The sequence below is a fragment of the Palaemon carinicauda genome, chromosome 12 (assembly GCF_036898095.1).
Source record: "Palaemon carinicauda isolate YSFRI2023 chromosome 12, ASM3689809v2, whole genome shotgun sequence".
Classification (NCBI taxonomy): Eukaryota; Metazoa; Arthropoda; class Malacostraca; order Decapoda; family Palaemonidae; genus Palaemon; species Palaemon carinicauda.
The window spans coordinates 154,824,949-154,844,968 of NC_090736.1; the positions used below are offsets into that span (position 1 = coordinate 154,824,949).

Genomic DNA, 20,020 nt, shown 5'->3' on the forward strand with positions numbered 1-20,020 from the left:
GCCTAGATTAGGGGTTTTGATGAGGTCCTGTTGTATGGGTTGCAACCCTTGATACTTCAGATCCTAGGGGTCGATCAGCATCCTAAGAGGATCGCGAGGCTCCGTAAGGAAGACGTACTTAAAAAGGCAGAGTAATTGTTCAAGTCGACTTCCTTACCAGGTACCTATTTATTTTGTTTTTGTTATTTTGATAACTTCTAAAATGAAATAAAAACTCTTAGCTCATAATAATGTAAACATATATTGCTGGTCTCTACCCACCCCCCTGGGTGTGAATCAGCTATTATAATCACCGGCTAAGTTAAATATTGAAAAATGTTATTTTTATAATAAAATAAATTTTTGAATATACTTACCCGGTGATTATAAATTAAAGGACCCTCCCTTCCTCCCCAATAGAGATGCAGTGGAACGAGGAGAAAATTGAGTCTTTGTTTACATTGAGTACTGGGTATCTGGACGACAGATGGCGCTGTTGGGCACACCCGCAACCTGTGTAGCGATCGCTGGCGAGTTTTACCTTAGAGTTTTCTGTCGAGCAACAGAGTTGCAGCTATTATAATCACCGGGTAAGTATATTCAAAAATTTATTTTATTATAAAAATAACATTATTTTATGCGACGAGAGTGCAATTGCAACCTTGTCATGAGTACAGTATGAACAGCTATTTTCAGGTTGCGCCAAAGAATGCTATTATCAAAGTACTCACGTTTGTATATTTAGATACAACTTCATTAAAGTACTCACATTTGTATAGCTAGTAACAAGTTACAGTACTTTGAAAATTTGTTAAATTTTAATGAAAATGAACCTGACACTGGCATACAGTAGCATGTAATTTGAATTTGTACTTGATCAAAATAAAATTAACTACATTACTGTATTCCTACTTTAAAGACAAATTGAAATTTTATGCCACCAATGTTTACACGATTGTTTGTCTTTCCAGGCTTCAGGTGACGGTCATCAAAGAACTATAAATATTTTGAGTCGGCAGTGAATGTCATCAGAAGTTGTCTTACCTTCTGCTTCAGTAGGATTTAAACTCTGGAGAAATTGGTTTACTCTGCACCTCTTTAGTTCTGACAATGGTCAGACCTTCTGATTTTTTATTTAAAGGTAATTTGATTTCTTTATTTTGAGAAAGTATATCATCTTTATATTGGTTATCTGAGAAGTATAAATGAAGTCTTTTTGTTCATTGAAGGAAGTAAAAAAAAAGATATTGTAATTTACAACTTCTTAATTTCTGTAGTTCATTTTCATTTGATTGGTTAAAATAGTCATTGGTGTTTTTGTTACATTTTGAATATATTCTGTAGTTGGAGTTATGCAGAAGACTGTATGCTTGTTTTTTATTTCTATCAGTATTTGAAAATTTTCAAGACAGAATTACCGGGAATTCTTTTGCAGCTGATTTTATCTAAACTGGAGGAGGCTGTCAACTAAAGGTATCATGATGGCATCAACAAGCAATACAGTCTTTAAATGTGCTCTCTGTAGCCAAGTGTGTGAAACCAAGTCAGATTTAAATGAACACATGTCCCTTCACTTAGGGAATAAGAAATATTCATGTAATCTTTGTGGAAAAAAGTTCTTTAATGAGAAGAGTCTCGAACTCCACATCAGTATACATGCCACTGAAATTAAATATGAAGCCATGTCATCATCTTCAGAGGAGCAGATGATGCTCTCCGATCACGTTGATAGTTTGATAAATGAGAACCCAAGCAATAAGATCCCACAGGTGAGGGTGCGTGTGAAAAGCTTTCAAGCTAATTCTGCTGCAGTAAAAGAACCAGACCTGAAAAATTTAGATAATGAACAGATGCATTTTCATTTGACCGATGAGGAATTTGGTGTGATCGAGGAATCGGAAGTGTACACTACGTGTGGGGAGGTTTTAGAAGAGAAAAAGCCAGTCCAGTTCAAAGTGTGGTCCAAAGAGCAGAATTATAAACCGGCTTCAGATGCTAGTTCAAGTAAAGCTCCTTATGTTATTAGAGTACTAGACAAAATTCAGGAAAGCCAGAGAACCATGCAACCCGATATTTTTAGAGAAAATGAAGGCCCCAGTCAACTCCCAATTAGAATACTTGTTGGCAGTAATATAAGATTAGAGAATTTAGATCTACACAATTTCACCTCTCTGACTGAAGAATTTAAAGCAGATGGGCTGTCCCCAGTCAATATTGGCCATGAACAAAGTTATAATTATGAGTCATATGGAGAAGGCACTTACCAGGAAGAAAGTCACCAGAACCAGCCACTGGAGGGAATCAAAGAAGAATTGCAGTCATTACAACAAGTCATTGAGGAAGGGGATTTACAATCTTTACAGGAAGAATTAGGTGCAGAAGAGTTGAAGTCCTTGGAAGAAACAATGGCTAGTGAGAGTTTACAATCTACAGAAAGGGTAATGGATAATACAAATGAAAAATTGCCTGAAGATGACAAATGTCCACTTTTACCACAGAATGCAATAGGAAAGGAAGCTCAGATTCCTATAACAGACCCAACTGGTGACCACTCTTCACACATGTTTACTTGTAAAAGTCCACAGTCAAACCAGGAAGAAGTGAATGATGAAGGTGTGCAGTCTGCCCAATGTGAATTTGAGGAAAGTAGCCAGCCTATGCAGAAGCCACAGCAGGTTGGCTCTTCAAGTTTAAAAGATGTAGGCCCTTTACCTTTATCAGAGGTGCAGAGTGGAGACCGCGCAGAAGTTTGGGAAGCTGCCGATAAAATACAGCCTTCAAACGTAGAAGAATGTGTAGTTAAAGGGCAACAGTCGTCACAGAAAGCGGACTCAGCAGTCATACAACATATTAAAGATGAGGTTCCTATAGATGTTGGAACTGGTTTTGATGCAGAAAGCAGTATGTTGCCAGTGTTAGTGTGTGAAGATGAGGGTAACTTTGGAGGTGCTAATAGTGAAATTAACCCTGCTGTACAAAAAGATAAGGAGGTTCAATTATCAAAAGATTCAGAAACCTTGATTTCTGAAAATGAAGAAAATGAATTCAAGAGGCAGATCATGCAATCCAGTAAGCGACCACACAAGTGTCAAGTGTGTGGGCTGGGGTTTAGATTTGCATTCTATTTAAAGGCCCACCAAGCAGTTCACTTGGGAAGTAATCAACGATTCATGTGCGACATATGTGGTAAAGGTTTTAAAACAATGGATGCCTATGAGAGACACCAGCAGCTCCATGATGATCCAAGATCTTTTGAGTGTCCAGAATGTAAGAAAAAACTGAGCAGTGAGTTCCAACTTAGAAAACATTTGGCATTGCACAAACAAATAAAACGGTTTGAGTGTTACGTTTGCCTTGAAAAGTTTAGCTCAAATCGTCAACTCAGGTCCCATTTAAAGCGTCACACTATTAACAAGTGTTACATTTGTGATAAGGTTTTCAAAGAAAGTAGTAAACTCAAGAGACACCTAACAACTCACTTGAATAAGAAACTTCATGACTGTGCATCTTGTAAAAGAACACTGTACTGTCATCCTGTTGATTTTGAACGACACAAAAAGATGCATCAGAACATAATTTCGTGCCCAAATTGCTTCCAAGAGTTCAGTTTCCAAAACTTTGAGAGGCATAAGCAGTTGTGTATTGGGAACTGTGATAAGAATCATAGAGAATCCAGGAAAGATTTGGACAACACTGAAGATGAAAATAAAGTCCGAAGAAAAGTTGCTGGACTCTTGATTGATGAATTGTTGCGTGATATCTCTGAAGAAGATTTGCAAGGGAACCCATTCCTTTGTGATTCTGAAGATTGGTTAGAAGAAGCCTCAGAAGGTATGACCAAAGAAAAGCTGAAAGACTGCCTATCAGACTGTACCACTAAAGATGATATTTTGAGAGAATTGTCTATATATTTTGAAAGTGATATTATTAGAGATGCAGTATCAGATTGCCTTTTAAGAGAGAGAGTAGCTGTTCAACAATTATCTTCCCTGCTTGATGCAAATGAAAAGATTATTTCTTCTCGAACAGTAGGTAGAAAGAGGAAAAGAAAAGAATTAAGTTAGTTTGAGGTCAAATGTTCTGACAGCATGTGAGAAATTTAATCATTTATTTTTGTGGCTCCATGTAAATATTTTATACATCCATTTTGAACATTAAGGGTATGGTTCACGGGAGGTTTTGCAATTATGGATGGAATATTCAATTTAATTTCCTTCTAAATATAAACATGGGTTAATCAACATTTAAGTTTTGCCTCGATTTTCAATTACAATTTGTATTCCGCAGTTAAAGTCAACTATAAGGCTACCATTTTATGTATTTCAGTGTCAAGTGAAAAAAAAATTTGGTTTCCATATTGCTGGAAACTTAATGTTCATAGGCTATGCATGAAAGGTATACAATATATGATGATGTATGTTGAGAATTTTTTGCATTTTAGATTATACTGTAATGCACAGTACAGTATATGTCTTGAATCCTTTATAAATTGAATCGTACAGCTGAATATTTTACTGTAAATAATGTATTATTGTATATTTTTTATCCCTACTGTGGGAGTTTAGAATGACTATGCTGTTCTTGAGAGTAAACATGATCTATGTAGCTGTAGGTGTTGAAGATGTGGACGATAAACATTTCACATTATCAATAGTAATGTAAACTTCTAAACTAAGATAAAGGGTTATAAATATTTTAAATATTACAATTGAACAGGAATTGCTTAGGTTTAAATTTCATTAATTTGTTGCTTTGTAATACAGTAGTAATGTTTAATTTATACATTATTGATATGACCAGAGTATCAAAATCAAATTTTCTTTCTTTGCCAATTACTGAGCTTTCATAACCCCATTTGTTTGAAACTGTTGAGCCTGATCCAGCCTAATTCTTGCTAATCACTCATAACGGCAATTTTTCATTTACTCATGGTTAGTTCTACCTTCTTAACTTTTTTTACGAGTAGCAGTAGTGAACCTTGTAAATGAGTTGCAAGGGCTTCACGGTGATGTAGCTTCATCGCCAGAAAAGTAGGCTTGCATAAGCAAAATAAGTCTGACATACAGAATATATATAAACTTTAACCAGTCCTTTATTATTTTCTCACTGCATATGAGCAGTAAGGAGCAAACTTTTATATGTCAAGTAATATTTTTTTTTCTTAAACTAGTCCTGATCCATAAACTGCATTGAGTATATCATAAACCAAAATGTCAGAAGTACTTCAGAAAAAAAGGAAAAAGCACAGGAATGTAGAGAGTAGAGGTCCCCTTTTTGTTTTGTTTCATTTGTTGATGTCGGCTACCCCCCAAAATTGGGGGAAGTGCCTTGGTATATGTATGTACAGTATGTATGTATGTATAAGTAGGCAAAATTATTATAGAAATAATGTCCGATCTGTTACTAAATATCCTTTTTTCTTCTCTTCAAGTATATTGATAGTATTCTTCCTTCTGGTCTTTTTGACAGATATGTAGAAGTGATGAAGATTTTGGACTCGGCTGCAAAGTGAAAAGCTACTTATATTTCTGTTTATTTTGTCTACTTTAGTTAAGAAAAGTCAAAAGTCAAGTATAATGTATTACTCATAAGATAGAGATGTCAATTTGGATGAGTTGGAAGTACAAATAAAATGTGATAGTGTCAAGAAATTTTTATGTATCAATAATATCGTGTCTTGCTTATCAGTAATACTTCTCCTTGTGTAGTTTCATCTTGTGATTGCCTCTTTCATTCTATTTAGTTCTGTTTGGTGTGAGGGATGTGGTTTAAGGTACAATTGTTATGAGTAAATAGCCTGAGATTAGAAGAGGAAAGTAACCATGATTGAACTATGAGTTTGTGAGGCTTTACTTGGATTTTTTAAGGAGTAAGCCCGAAGCTTAAGAATGGTTAGGTTTGATAACTGGAAGTAAATATTATAAAATACTATAAAAGAAATGTGACAGATTTTAAAACAGAGAGCTTAATTCATATTTTGAAATAAAGAAGACTTTTTGTTTTACATTTTTTTTTTTTGGTAGATACAAAAATTATATGACATGATAATAATTGAAGAGAATTGATTTATGCAAGTCAGTCACATGCATTGTGAGTTTGTGCTAAGAAAAAAAATGGTGCATTCATTGCTGACACTTAACAAGTATGAATGAAGAAGAGCCTTTTGTAACTTTATACAGAAGTAACTACTCAGAGATTACGAAAAATTTATAAATTCTGTAACATTATCGAACTTTATATTGATTTCATCAGAAATGGATGTGGTTGAGGTGGATAGGGAAGTAAACATTGATGATATATTGCAATCGGTACCATGGACTCAAATCCCCCCCAAGAAAAAGATTCACTTATATGTAGTTCGGAAAAATGCAATTAATGAACAATCTGTGGAAAGTCTTGTAAGAGCAAGCACTACAAGAAAAATCCCACTATATCGAAGAGAGGAACCTAATTTAAATGCTGTATCAGGTTGTGTGAATGAAACTCGATTTTCCTCACCTGGTGAAATTACTCTAGATTCTGGACGGAAAAGTTATCCATTGATTGATCTGGAAGCAGATGATGTAAGTGAAAATATGTCTGATGCAGAAGGAGATGTAGATAATTGTATTATGTTGGATAAAGGAACTCAAACAATAGGTAACGAAGATTATCAAGGAACTGATGTACAGGTTGGTTTTGAAGCTAATGTGGTAGAAGTTCCGGTAAACCCTCAGGTTGGTTTTGAAGCTAATGTGGTAGAAGTTCCGGTAAATCCTCAGGTTGGTTTTGAAGCTAATGTGGTAGAAGTTCCGGTAAACCCTCAGGTTGGTTTTGAAGCTAATGTGGTAGAAGTTCCGGTAAACCCTCAGGTTGGTTTTGAAGCTAATGTGGTAGAAGTTCCGGTAAACCCTCAGGCTGGTTTTGAAGCTAATGTGGTAGAAGTTCCGGTAAACCCTCAGGCTGGTTTTGAAGCTAATGTGGTAGAAGTTCCGGTAAACCCTCAGGTTGGTTTTGAAGCTAATGTGGTAGAAGTTCCGGTAAACCCTGAGTGTTTACTAATTTCTAAAAAAGATAAACCAGACTTTGTTCACAAGAAAATTATTGAAACTGACAAGACAGAAAAACATGGTAGTGAAGTTTGCAGGATGGAAGAAAAATTATTAAGTTCCAATGATTGTTTGAGTGAAATTTCTAAATTGTGCCCACTCTGTTTCAAGGTAGTTCCAAGTGAGGTAAACCTTCACAAACATTTACTGTGGCATTTACTTATAAAAAATACAAACGAAAGTTGTCTTGCTAGTCCTTTGGCTGATGGAGAATTTAACTTTGATGGGCTTATTGTTGAGAACAAATCTTTTGAAGAATTGCTAAGTGAATGCAAACAATATCTCAAGTCCAAAGAGGGCTTATATTGCAAGCTCTGCTTTAAAAACTTTGAGTTCCACTATGATATTGCACAACTAATCGATTTGGTGGATTTTTCAGTTCCTCCCAAGTGTGTTAAATGCCATGAGATTTATAAGGATATGGCAAGCCTAGAAATTCATTTGAGGCAACATTTACGGGGTAAACCCTTTGGCTGTTGCATTTGTAGTAAAGTCTTCCAGGATGTTTCAGAGGTCAAATTACATATGTCTAGTCACTTGTTCCATACATATGGAAAATTTTTCCAGTGCAGGTATTGTTCCAAGCTTTCTTTTACAGAGAAGGAAAACAGCCTTCATCAGTCGTGTCACATAAATGCTTCAAACTTTTGGAAGTTTTCCTCTAAGTTAGAATGTCAAGACATTACAAAAGGTCAAGGGGCTAATTTCTCTAAAAGTGAGAAGACAGTTAATGATTTTTTTCGTCCTGCGTCTTCTGCATTGTATGATTTTACGAGAAATTTGCCTGGCTGTGAGAATGCATTTGAAGTGGTAGAGGAAATCTCTAAATTTACTAAGATGGAAACATCATCTTGTCATGAAAAAGTATTAATAGAGGGTGAACTTCGAGCTTTAACAAGTGTTATCAACCTGTCGAAGGAACTTGGTGAATTGCTAGATGAGGACCAGAATACATCTCAAAGAAGTGATAGTCCAGATGATAGTGGACAGTTGATGGCATATAATCAAGTTCTTATATCATCATATGGAAGTATTTTGAGTGATCTTTATAAGCATAAATGTTGGTGTAACTTCTGTGGACAGTCATTTTTATATATAGAAGATCTCTACTCCCATAGAAATGTGTGTTATAATGCATCTAGGATATTTCCTTGTGAAGATTGCAATGCAGAATTTGACTCTATGAATTTATTATTTGAACACAGAAATACTCACAGAGTGCTTCATGTGCGAAAGTGCCCTATATGCGACACACATTTTAACTTTAAATTTGACATAACCCAACACCTGAAAGTTCATTTTGCTGATACTTTGAGGCGCTGCCCTGAATGCGGGTTGCCGTTCAAATTCCACCATGAACTTGTGCGGCATTTGCAAACCCATATTGAATTAACACCTTATCTGGATGAGTGTAAACAGTGTAATGCATTTTTTGCAGGCAAGGATCAGTTAGACAAGCACAACGTACGTATGCACTTAGTGGATAGGCCGTACGAATGTTCAGTGTGTGGCAAAAGGTTTTTTAGGCAGAATGTCTGGTTGCTTCATTCCAAAGGTCATATCAGAAACAAATTTAGGAAGAGTTTAAGGGGAATGGACTTGTACAAACCCTGCAAATGGTCTAAAACCAAACTCTTGAAAAGTTAGATGATGCTGAAGGCTCTTTAGGGTTTTTAATTCACTTTAGACAAATTATTTGATCTAATTTGCATTTGTAAGATTGTGTGACCTATTTATTAAGACTATGGGAAAATAATCACATCTCTAGTGCACTAAATTTATGATATAGTTTTTTCTTTTTGCAGTTAAAACTAATTGATCTCTTATCCATCCTATGTTAAAACTGATCGCATCTTTGAGAAAATTAGAACATCTCACTGGAATCTTGATTCACAAAATCCACAAGATCAATTGTATTCTTTTTTGACATTACCAATCCATGTTACAGTTCAAGTAAACTGTGAAATGTTTGTGTTTTTGTAATACTGTAAAAGCCATGTACATATAGCTGTTGTCTTTATTATTTGCAGTAGTTCTGATATTTTTTTTTTCATTAGGAAAGATGGACTAGCTCCAGTTTAAGTTTTACAATTAACCTTTGAAACCATTTTTGCCTTTATCTGAAGTAATTCTGATACGTTTTCTTTCCCATCTGTAGTGAGGCATGAACTAGCCTATTATTATTTTGATTACAGTTAGCCTTTGAATTGAGGTAAAAGTTTGGTATTGTACTTTCAGGTTTCAATACTGAATCTGTCTTCGTTACATTATAGTCATTGAAATAATAGATCATGAATCTCAGATGAGTGAACACTGACATTGAGCAATGTTTGGGAATTATTTTCATAAGCAGTTCATTCTTTATTGGTTGGATTTAGGTAGATGATGTTTGGTTTGATGTCTTCACTTTGGTTTAATATTGCAATAGTTTTTGCATCTTTGATAAATTTTTGGGCAAGAAATAATAAAGTTTTATGATTTAGGGGCATTTTATTTTTGTAAGAAATTGAAATCAAAAGAACTCTGTGCTCAAATAAACTCATCAAGAAACTTGAAACAAATTCTCTGGTATTCTTTGATAATTGTCATATTGTTACTCGTGACGGAGTACTGTATCCAAGTATATCGTTACCCAGTGATTATTGTACTGTAGTTTCTTGAAATTTGTTTGCAAATAATGGGCATAGAATTGTTTTAAGTTTGATAATTTTTTTCTTTTTGACTTTGTCAGTGTAAGATTGGTGGTAAGATTTTTTTTAATAGTTCCGGTGTTATTGAAGTCAAATTGAGTAGTAGTCATAAAAAAAGCTTATGATTTCTCATAATTGTACTGCAGCACAAAAGCAAGTACTGTTCTGTACTTTTATAGAACGCCTGTGAAAATTAACTATGAATAACATGAAGAAAGGTATAGGTACTGCAAGAAATTGTAAAGAATATACAGAGTAGGTGTGGATGCAAATAGGAAAAAATAGATGCAAAATGAAACTATCTATTGATTAAGAACATGGTAAAGCAGGACAGCCATTGTACGAGATGTTTCCTTTTTTGAAATTGAAAGTCAAATTTAGCATTGATTACTGGCATTTATTTTATTTACAATGCTGGTAGCTTCCAATAGGTATGTTTGTTGTAAAGCATAAAACTAAGTACTGTACTTTAAGCATTGAAAATAATAAGAAAACACTCAAAAGGTAAGCATTGATTCCTAAGCCGTATCACCTCCATGCTACGTGCAAATCTCATGTTAGAAGGTGTCAAAGCAGGGGAGTTTTGAGGTTGAAACTGAAATTAGAAATTAATTATTTGAATTAATATTCTTCCATAAGGTTGAATCTGTAAATAATGTGAATTTTTATTTCGAATTCATACATTTTAGGGAATGTGAACTGAATAAATTTTTGTAACCAAAATGTATTTTAATCATACCTGAAAGAACAATTTTATTCATTTGTGTCATATGCACAAAGGCATATGATTATGGGATTTTTTTTAGTACAAACCATTGCTTTATATTAAATGCCATTCTTTGCTGAGCTTGGGTTGTTAGACCTCGCAAGTTAAATCTCATTATTTATGATTAGTTTGTAATTCCAAGTTTGGAAGCCCCACTTTCATTTGTTTACTTTTCCCCAGGTCTCCGAAGATCAGAATTTTTTCCTTGTTAACTGACAAGTTTTCTTCAAAAGTTCAAACTTGCAGCAAATGTTTTTAGGTTGAACAGGGTGACCTAAGCCTTTTTATAGGCTATACAGTACTGTATATGAAAGATCTGTTTTAATGTTGTTACTTCTCATGTAGGTTATTCATATCCTTTCATCATTGGGCTAATTTCCCCTGTTGGAGCCCTTGAGCTTATAGCATCATCCTTTCCCAACTACAGTAGTAGTAATAATAATAATAATTATGATGATGTTCTGTCTAGTTCCCTCATTGTCTGTGCTTGTTCTTAGCACCTTTTACATGTGATTGACTCATTTTATTTTGAAAAAGTTGGCTGATTTTCAAGTACAGTATGTAGAGTTTGTAATAATTTATTTTCCTCAGTAATGTTTTTATTTGCTGATAAATACTGCATTTGTTACTGATGTTTTCCTAACTTAATTTTGTTACTCTTTCTTGATTCAAGTTTCTTTCATATACAGTAATCCCTATTTATTTTATTTTCCCATAAATTGTATGTTCATCAACACGAAATTGTTCCAGAAGGGGATTTAGAAACCTTGGAAATTCTACTGGACAATGGGTTCCTTCCCAATTCATACATACATACATATACCAAGGCACTTCCCCCAATTTTGGTGGGTAGCCGACATCAAACCAATGAAACAAAAAAGGGGACCTCTTCTCTACGTTCCTCCCAGCCTGACAAGGGACTCAACCGAGTTCGGCTGGTACTGCTAGGGTGCCACAGCCCACCCTCCCCCGTTATCCACCACAGATGAAGCTTCATAACGCTGATTCCCCTACTGCTGCTACCTCCGCGGTCATCCAAGGCACCGGAGGAAGCAGCAAGGCCTACCGGAACTGCATCACGAATGCTCGCCATTCATTCCTATTTCTAGCAGGCTCTCTTGCCTCTCTCACATCTAACCTCCTATCACCCAGAGCTTTCTTCACTCCATCCATCCACCCAAACCTTGGCCTTCCTCTTGTACTTCTCCCATCAACTCTTGCATTCATCACCTTCTTTAGCAGACACCTCAACACATTCATATCCACTCTAGCTGCTAACTCATTTCTTACCCCTGTTCTCACCCTAACTACCGGTACTTCGTTCCTAACCCTATCTACTCGAGATACACCAGCCATACTCCTTAGACACTTCATCTCAAACACATTCAATTTCTGTCTCTCCGTCACTTTCATTCCCCACAACTCCGATACATACATCACAGTTGGTACAATCACTTTCTCATACAGAACTCTCTTTATATTCATGCCCAACGCTCTATTTTTTACTACTCCCTTCACTGCCTCCAACACTTTGCATCCTTCATTCACTCTCTGACGTACATCTGCTTCCACTCCACCGTTTGCTGCAACAACAGACCTCAAGTACTTAAATTGATCCACCTCCTCAAGTAACTCTCCATTCAACATGACATTCAACCTCGCACCACCTTCCCTTCTCGTACATCTCATAACCTTACTCTTACCCACATTAACTCTCAACTTCCTTCTGTCACACACCCTTCCAAATTCTGGCACTAATCGGCCAAGCTTCTCTTCCGCGTCTGCAACCAGTACAGTATCATCCGCAAACAACAACTGATTTACCTCCCATTCATGGTCATTCTCATCTACCAGTTTCAATCCTCGTCCAAGCACTCGAGCATTCACCTCTCTCACCACTCCATCAACATACAAGTTGAACAACCACGGCGACATAACACATCCCTGTCTCAGCCCCACTCTCACCGGAAACCAATCTCTCACTTCATTTCCTATCCTAACACATGCTTTACTACTTTTGTAGAAACTTTTCACTGCTTACAATAACCTTCCACCAACTCCATTTAACCTCATCACATTCCACATTGCTTCCCTATCAACTCTATCATACGCTTTCTCCAGATCCATAAATGCAACATACACCTCCTTACCTTTGGCTAAATATTTCTCGCATATCTGCCTAACTGTAAAAATCTGATTCATACAACCCCTACCTCTTCTAAAACCACCCTGTACTTCTAAGATTGCATTCTCTGTTTTATCCTTAATCCTATTAATACACTTTTCCAACAACACTCAACAAAATAATACCCCTTGATTTACAACACTCATGCACATCTCCCTTACCCTTATATAGTAGTACAATACATGCACAAACCCAATCTACTGGTACTATTGACAACACAAAACACATATTAAACAATCTCACCAACCATTCAAGTACAGTCACACCCCCTTCCTTCAACATCTCAGCTCTCACACCATCCATACCAGATGCTTTTCCTACTTTCGGTTCATCTAGTACTCTCCTCACTTCCTCTCTTGTAATCTCTCTCTCATTCTCATCTCCCATCACCGGCACCTCAACACCTGCAACAGCAATTATATCTGCCTCCCTATTATCCTCAATATTCAGTAAACTTTCAAAATATTCCGCCCACCTTTTCCTTGCTTCCTCTCCTTTTAACAACCTTCATTTCCATCTTTCACTGCCTTCAATTCTTGAACCAGCCTCCCTTGCTCTCTTCACTTCTTACCAAAACTTCTTATTCTCTTCATATGAATGACCCAATCCCTAACCCCACCTCAGGTCAGCTGTCCTCTTTGCCTCACTTACCTTGCACTTTACTTACACATTTTTCTCTCTATATCTTTCATACTTCTCTACACTATTACTCTGCAGCCATTCTTCAAAAGCCCTCTTTTTCTCTTCCACTTTTACCTTCACTCCTTCATTCCACCATTCACTGCCCTTCCTCATGCTGCCTCCAACAAACTTCTTGCCACACACATCACTTGCAATCCCAACAAAATTTTCTTTTACTAACTTCCACTCTTCCTCTAAATTACCAGTTTCTCTTATTTTCACCTTGTCATATGCCATTTTCAACCTTTCATAAGTGGAATAAAGAATGATTTACAGAAATGAGAGAGAGAGCTTTGAATTAATTAAGGCAATGTAATGAGATAACTCCTGGAAGCAAGAACAAGGAGAGGTAAGGGTAATAAACTTTTTTGTTATTGAGTCTGCAGATGGGGAAGTAAATCCACATTGATATTTCTGTAAAAATAATGAAGAAGCTGCTGCTTGATTCTCCTCTTCAGACTGAGCAGGTTCTCTCTCTCCTTTTTACCTTTAAAATGTTTTTTTTTTAGTCATCTTATTATCAATATTTTCATAGGGTTGTGGTAGCCGATGTGGTAACATCCCTGACTGAGGTTTGAGTCCTGCTCAAACTCGTTAGTTTCACTGCAACTTCACAATCCTTATGAGCTAAGGAGGGGGGCTTTGGGGGAGCTTATAGGTCTATCTGCTGAGTCCTCAGTAGCCATTGCCTGGCCCTCCTTGGTTCTAGCTTGGGTGGAGAGGGGCCTTGGGCACTGATCATGTGTATATATGGTCAGTCTTTAGGCCATTGTCCTGCTCGATAGGGGCAATGTCACAGTCCCTTGCCTCTACCATTTGTGAGCGGCCTTTAAACCTTTAAAAAAATTGGAAAGACGATAGGGAGAGTAGCCATGTGCGTGTAAAGATACAGAACTAAAGAATTGATTTTTATAAGTTAATTAACTCGAGGATTGTGTAAAAAAAATTAAGATCACACCCACTTTTGCATACACACATGGGTACATGACACATAGGTTGATAACAAGGGCATTGATTTCCATGAAAATTAAACATGCAACAGTAGCCTACCAATTTGGAAAGTGTAAACTTATCAATATGGTTTTCAAACATCCTCTCTTCCATATCTTTGTTTTGCATTTAAACATCCAATAAAGTAAAAAGATTCTAACTTTAAAACTTAACAGGTTTTATTGGGCAAACCCCATTTTTTTTTTAAAATGCACATATCTACCCATACAAAATTAATGTTATTGATAGAGTGAACAGTCAAAGCTTCAACAATAAATTCCTAACAAAATTACATATACAGTATATATATATATATATATATATATATATATATATATATATATATATATATATATATATATAGAGAGAGAGAGAGAGAGAGAGAGAGAGAGAGAGAGAGAGAGAGAGAGAGAGAGAGAGAGAGAGAGATTTCCAAAGGTCAGAAAATGATGCTTTGTAAGGATACATGAAGGTGATGTCTTCCCCTGATTTTCTATTAATTCTTTTCCCCTTGATTTGCTAGAATTCAGTTTCCTAAAAGGCAGACTCTAATAGGCATAGGTCAGTCATTTGTTTCAAAACTTCCAGGATTTTTAGCCAGGCATTTAGATTGGTAAAAAACTTTTCTCTATGGCAGTCTGTTGGACGGGGATTCGAGACCCGCTGAAGCTCTATGGTTTCTTGTAGTGTCTACAACCTCACCATTCTTGTGAGCTATGGTGACCCTGCAGGTCTACCAGCTGAATCATTAACAGCCATTTCCTGGCCCTCCCTGGTCCTAACTTGAGGGAAAGGAGTCTTGAGCGTTGATCATACTTCATATAGTCAGCCCTTAAGGCACTGTCCTATTCCTTGCCTGTCATTCAAGAGTGACCTTTAAACTGTATATCTTTCGCACATTTGAAATGATAAATTAATGAAAAATATATTTCATTTAAAAGAATGATCTCATGTAGATGTCCATCAAAAACGTTACATTAACATTTAAAATGTCACGCTGCAAAACACGTTTGGAGGCACTCTATCAACTAATAGCTAGGTGCAAACCTCCTTAGTTTATACATTTTTTCCTGTAACCACAAACAATAGTTTCAATAAAATGTCAGGTTTTAATTGCATTGCTTATTACCTATTAAATAAATTTTGAATTATACATTTTTATCAGTTTCGTCAACATATCGTGGTAAACTCAAACTTCTTTCTGACTTATGTTTGAGACACGATCGAGAGAAGACTTATTCCGCAGTTCTGTGTCAAATGTGTTAAATTCTCCCGCTGAGCTGTGTTTTAACTTTAATTTTGTGTTGATGAAATCTTTGAAAATATTAATCTCATGGATAAACTTAAGTGAAAAATACAATTATAACATGACAGATGGTTGCCCCCTGTGTAAGTTTTCGGGGTTAGGGGAAAAAGTGGATAGGATGTGATTCTGGAAGGTACTGTCACAAGAAGTGTGTCTTTTAAAGAGGCCAATATCAGAGACAAAAACTATAGAAAATTGAAATGGCTTCAACCAGGTTATGTAGACGAAGCCAAAATTCTCATAACTAATATTGTATGTCGAAATGGAGAATGAATTTAGAATGAGAAACCTCGCTATAAGTGAACATGAAGAGTAAATTTATGAAATGGAAGATCATATCACGTTGCTTACTGCTGATACAGCAAATTTCGCTCAAAATTCTGACCTGAAAAGCCCTGATCTTTTTGAGAATGTGGATAATCTAACGAAGAATATGGAATTAATTAAGTTAACACTGCAAACACTGATGGACACTGAAGATGAGGAAATGACATATGACGATAAAGTTGTGGATAAAAATCTACTAGTAAATAAATCAACTTAAACATCAACTAAAATCAATCAAAGGAAAATGAGGTTGAACATGCATTTAAAAATATATGAATTCTTGTACGAGGTCAACTTCAAATGGAAATGTTGGAAACTTTGCGGACAAAAAGGTCAGAGAAGAAGCAGCAAGCAAGATTCAAACTATGGAAAACTTAAACCTAAAATAATGATATACAATGTATACAATTATGATGAAATATTAAATGCTTTGATGCAAATAAATCGTTGCCTGTAAAATGAGGTTGTATGTTGGCCTAGGCACCAGCCACCCGTTGAGATACTACCATGACAGTTATTGGATCCTTTGACTGGCCAGACAGTACTACATTGAAGCCCTCCTTCTGGTTACGGATAATTTTTCCTTTGCCTTCACATACACCTATTTTTTTCACATTCTCCTCTGTCCTCGTATACCTAACAACACTGAGATTATAAAAAAAAATTCGTCTTCACTCAAGGTGAAATCTACTGGACTAAAATTGTTCAGTGGCTACTTTCCTCTTGGTAAGGGTAGAAAAGACTCTTTAGTATGGTAAGCAGCTCTTCTAGGAGAAGGACACTGAAATCAAACAATTCTTCTCTAGTCTAGGTTAGTGCCATAGCCTCTGTCTTGGATTAGAGTTCTCTTGCTTGAGTGTACACTAGGGCACACTATTCTATCTTACTTCTCTAACTCTTTTTTTTTTTGAAGTTTTTATAATTTATACATGAAAGATCTATGTTAATGCTGTTACTGTTCTTAAGGATTAATTGGCTATATTCACCAAAGGATAGCCAGTTCTTTGTGATGCGCAGTGCCTATCTAACTAAGGTAAGTGACCCCTGGCGAAATCTAACCGAAATCCCTTTGTGTCAATAGGCGTAGGAGGAGATGATGAAGCCGGTTCTTAAAATATTTCATTTTGAGTATTCATTACTTCTCTCGTAGTTTATTTATTTCCTTGTTTCCTTTCTCCCTGGGCTACTTTTCCCTGTTTGAGCCCTTGGGCTTATATCATCCTGCTTTTCCAACTAGGGATGTAGCTTAGCTTGTAATAATAATAATAATAATAATAATAATAATAATAATAATAATAATAATAATGATAATAATAATAATAATGAAAAAAATAATAATAATGGATGGCGCATAAAATCCCGATGTTTCAGCATTCAGTGAGTCATTGGAATCATATCAATTGGTGAATAATGTTGCCTGTTCAACTACTTTGACTGGGCATACGTTGGACCTAGTTTCAAGTCATGGAATAAATAACATTGTACCTGATATAGATATATAGAAGAGAAGTGCACTATCTCTCCAGTGCACAAACTTATTACTTTTAGATTGCATCTACAGAAACACGCAGGGGTGAAGAAAATAAACTTTATATATCAAACTTCTCTCCTTGTGTATTCATTGAAGAAAATACAAAGGAATTAAATTATATGCTATCAACATTCCCTGTGATCATGATAACCAGTTAGGTTCTATGTTGACTGCCTTATGGTCATATATAATACGGGAAGTAAAAGTGAATATGATACCATGTGCCCACTGATGGAAAAGACTATAATTGCTAAAGACTTATCTCCTTGGTTTGATGGTGAGACTTTAGAGAAAAAAAAAACAGAGAAAAGATGTAAAGAAAGAGTGAAATAGGATAAAACTGAGAGTACATGGGTAGAATACAAAACTGCAGTGTTCCAATATAGTTACATATTAAGGAAAAACTAATATTAAAAGAGAAAGACACCCGAAGCAGCACCAGACGTAAATAAGTTATATCGTCTCCTAAATGGTATAATGGGAAATGTGAATGAAAAAGTACAAAATAATCAATAAATGTACATTTTAAGTAAGATTTACACTTACAATATATGTGATAACGATCACCCCATGGAAAAAATCCTTTACTGATCTTGCAATGAATTATAGATTGGCAAAAAATTAGTAATCGTATTAATAACGTGTTTAAGAAGAATATGAAATTAATTTTTTTTCAGCTTTTTTTTTTATATCTTTTACATAATTCATGGTGTGTATACGGTATCTAGGCTACACAAACAATTTGGTCGTGTTAATATATTAATATATGGCAGATCTATTTTAGCGTTGTTACTGATCTTAATATATCTTATATTTGTTATTATTATTTCTAATATATACTTCATTTCCTTATTCCCTTTCCTCACTGGGCTATTTTCCATGTTTGAGCCTTTGAACATAATTTTAGCATATCTACTTTTCCAATTAGGGTTGTAGTGTGGCTAATAATAATGATGATAATAATAATAATAATAATAATTACTGGGCTATTTCTGATGGAGCTCTTGTGCCTATAACATCCTGCATTTCGAACTAGGATTGTACCTTAGCCAATAACAATAATTCTGATGATGACGATAATAATAATAATAATAATAATAATAATAATAATAATATTGAAAGTGATTGCTGCCTCAGTGGCGTTAATTTTGTAATTAACTTTTTCTATTGTTCTTATTATCTTTTTCTCTTCATTTGAACAATCCGTCAGTAACTGGGAAAGGGACATATCAATAGGAAGGTGATGAAGACCATATCATTCACAATTTGTCTTTAATATATCACAACACATTGTAAAAGTACAGATAATATGTACAAAGTATAAAACACTATCACCTTCCTATTGATATGTCCCTTTCCCAGTTACTGGCGGATTGTTCAAATGAAGAGAAAAAGATAATAAGAACAATAGAAAAAGTTAATTACAAAATTAACGCCACTGAGGCAGCAATCCCTTTCAATAAAACCTGCTTAAAAGAGGGTCTACTCCCGAAATAAATAATAATAATAGACAACAACATTTTATATTCTATTATTATTATTTCCAATATATAATTCATTTCCTCATTAATTCCCTTTTCTTACTAGGCTATTTTCCCTGTTGGAGCCCTTGAACATAATTTCAGCATATCTATTTTTCCAACTAGGGTTGTAGCTTGGCTAATGATAATAATAATAATAATAATAATAATAATAATAATAATAATAATAATAATAATAATAATAATAATAATAATAATAATAATAATTACTGGGCTATTTCTGATGGAGCTCTTGTGCCTATAAGATCCTGCTTTTCGAACTAGGATTGTACCTTAGCCAATAACAATAATCCTGATGACGATAATAATAATGATAATAATAATAATGATAATAATAATAATAATAATAATAATAATAATAATAATAATAATAATAATAATAATTACTGGGCTATTTCTGATGGAGCTCTTGTGCCTATAAGATCCTGCTTTTCGAACTAGGATTGTACCTTAGCCAATAACAACAACAACAACAACAACAATAATAATAATAATAATAATAATAATAATAATAATAATAATAATAATAATAGTAATAATATTAGACATTACTATATATCTTATATCTATGACAGTGACGACCACCACAACACACATCTAGTTAAGATTTATCTCTTCCATTTACTTGTTTACTTGTGGTCATCAACGGCAGTTCTCTCCACTTGTCAGAATTTTCTTCTTGCAGAAAAGTGTGCACATTTCCTCCTGCCATGATAATAACCGTTTATCCCAGGGAATGCTGTCATATTTACTGACAACTGATGAAGAAGGCAAGTGTTATTTTTTCTTAGGCGATATCCATATACTAGAACCTAGGACAGAAAGGAAACTTGACAGAAATAGGTTAAACTAGATTTTGTCTGTTCGGGGTTGGTCACTTCATATGTTAGTGACAGCTGATTTTTATTTTAAGTTTAACCGCATTTTAAGGAACTA

General features: G+C 35.1%; 2 protein-coding genes across 4 annotated transcripts in view; both read left to right on the forward strand.

The window, feature by feature from the left end:
• LOC137651348 (zinc finger protein 678-like) overlaps window positions 1-10,473 on the forward strand; it is a 38,604-nt gene extending 28,131 nt beyond the window's left edge. Inside the window, exons 2-3 of one of the 2 annotated variants that reach the window (XM_068384643.1) lie at window positions 951-1,120; window positions 5,449-10,473. In XM_068384643.1, coding sequence (XP_068240744.1) covers window positions 6,234-8,714 — 2,481 coding nt within the window. In that variant the 5' untranslated portion in view covers window positions 951-1,120; window positions 5,449-6,233 and the 3' untranslated portion in view covers window positions 8,715-10,473. The other variant, XM_068384642.1, reaches the window with a different exon arrangement.
• A 9,224-nt stretch (window positions 10,474-19,697) lies between these two features.
• LOC137651349 (RING finger and SPRY domain-containing protein 1-like) overlaps window positions 19,698-20,020 on the forward strand; it is a 57,241-nt gene continuing 56,918 nt past the window's right edge. For both annotated transcript variants that reach the window (XM_068384644.1, XM_068384645.1), the window contains exon 1: window positions 19,698-19,854. The gene's annotated coding sequence lies outside the window, so the exon portion shown is untranslated. The remainder of the gene's footprint in view (window positions 19,855-20,020) is intronic.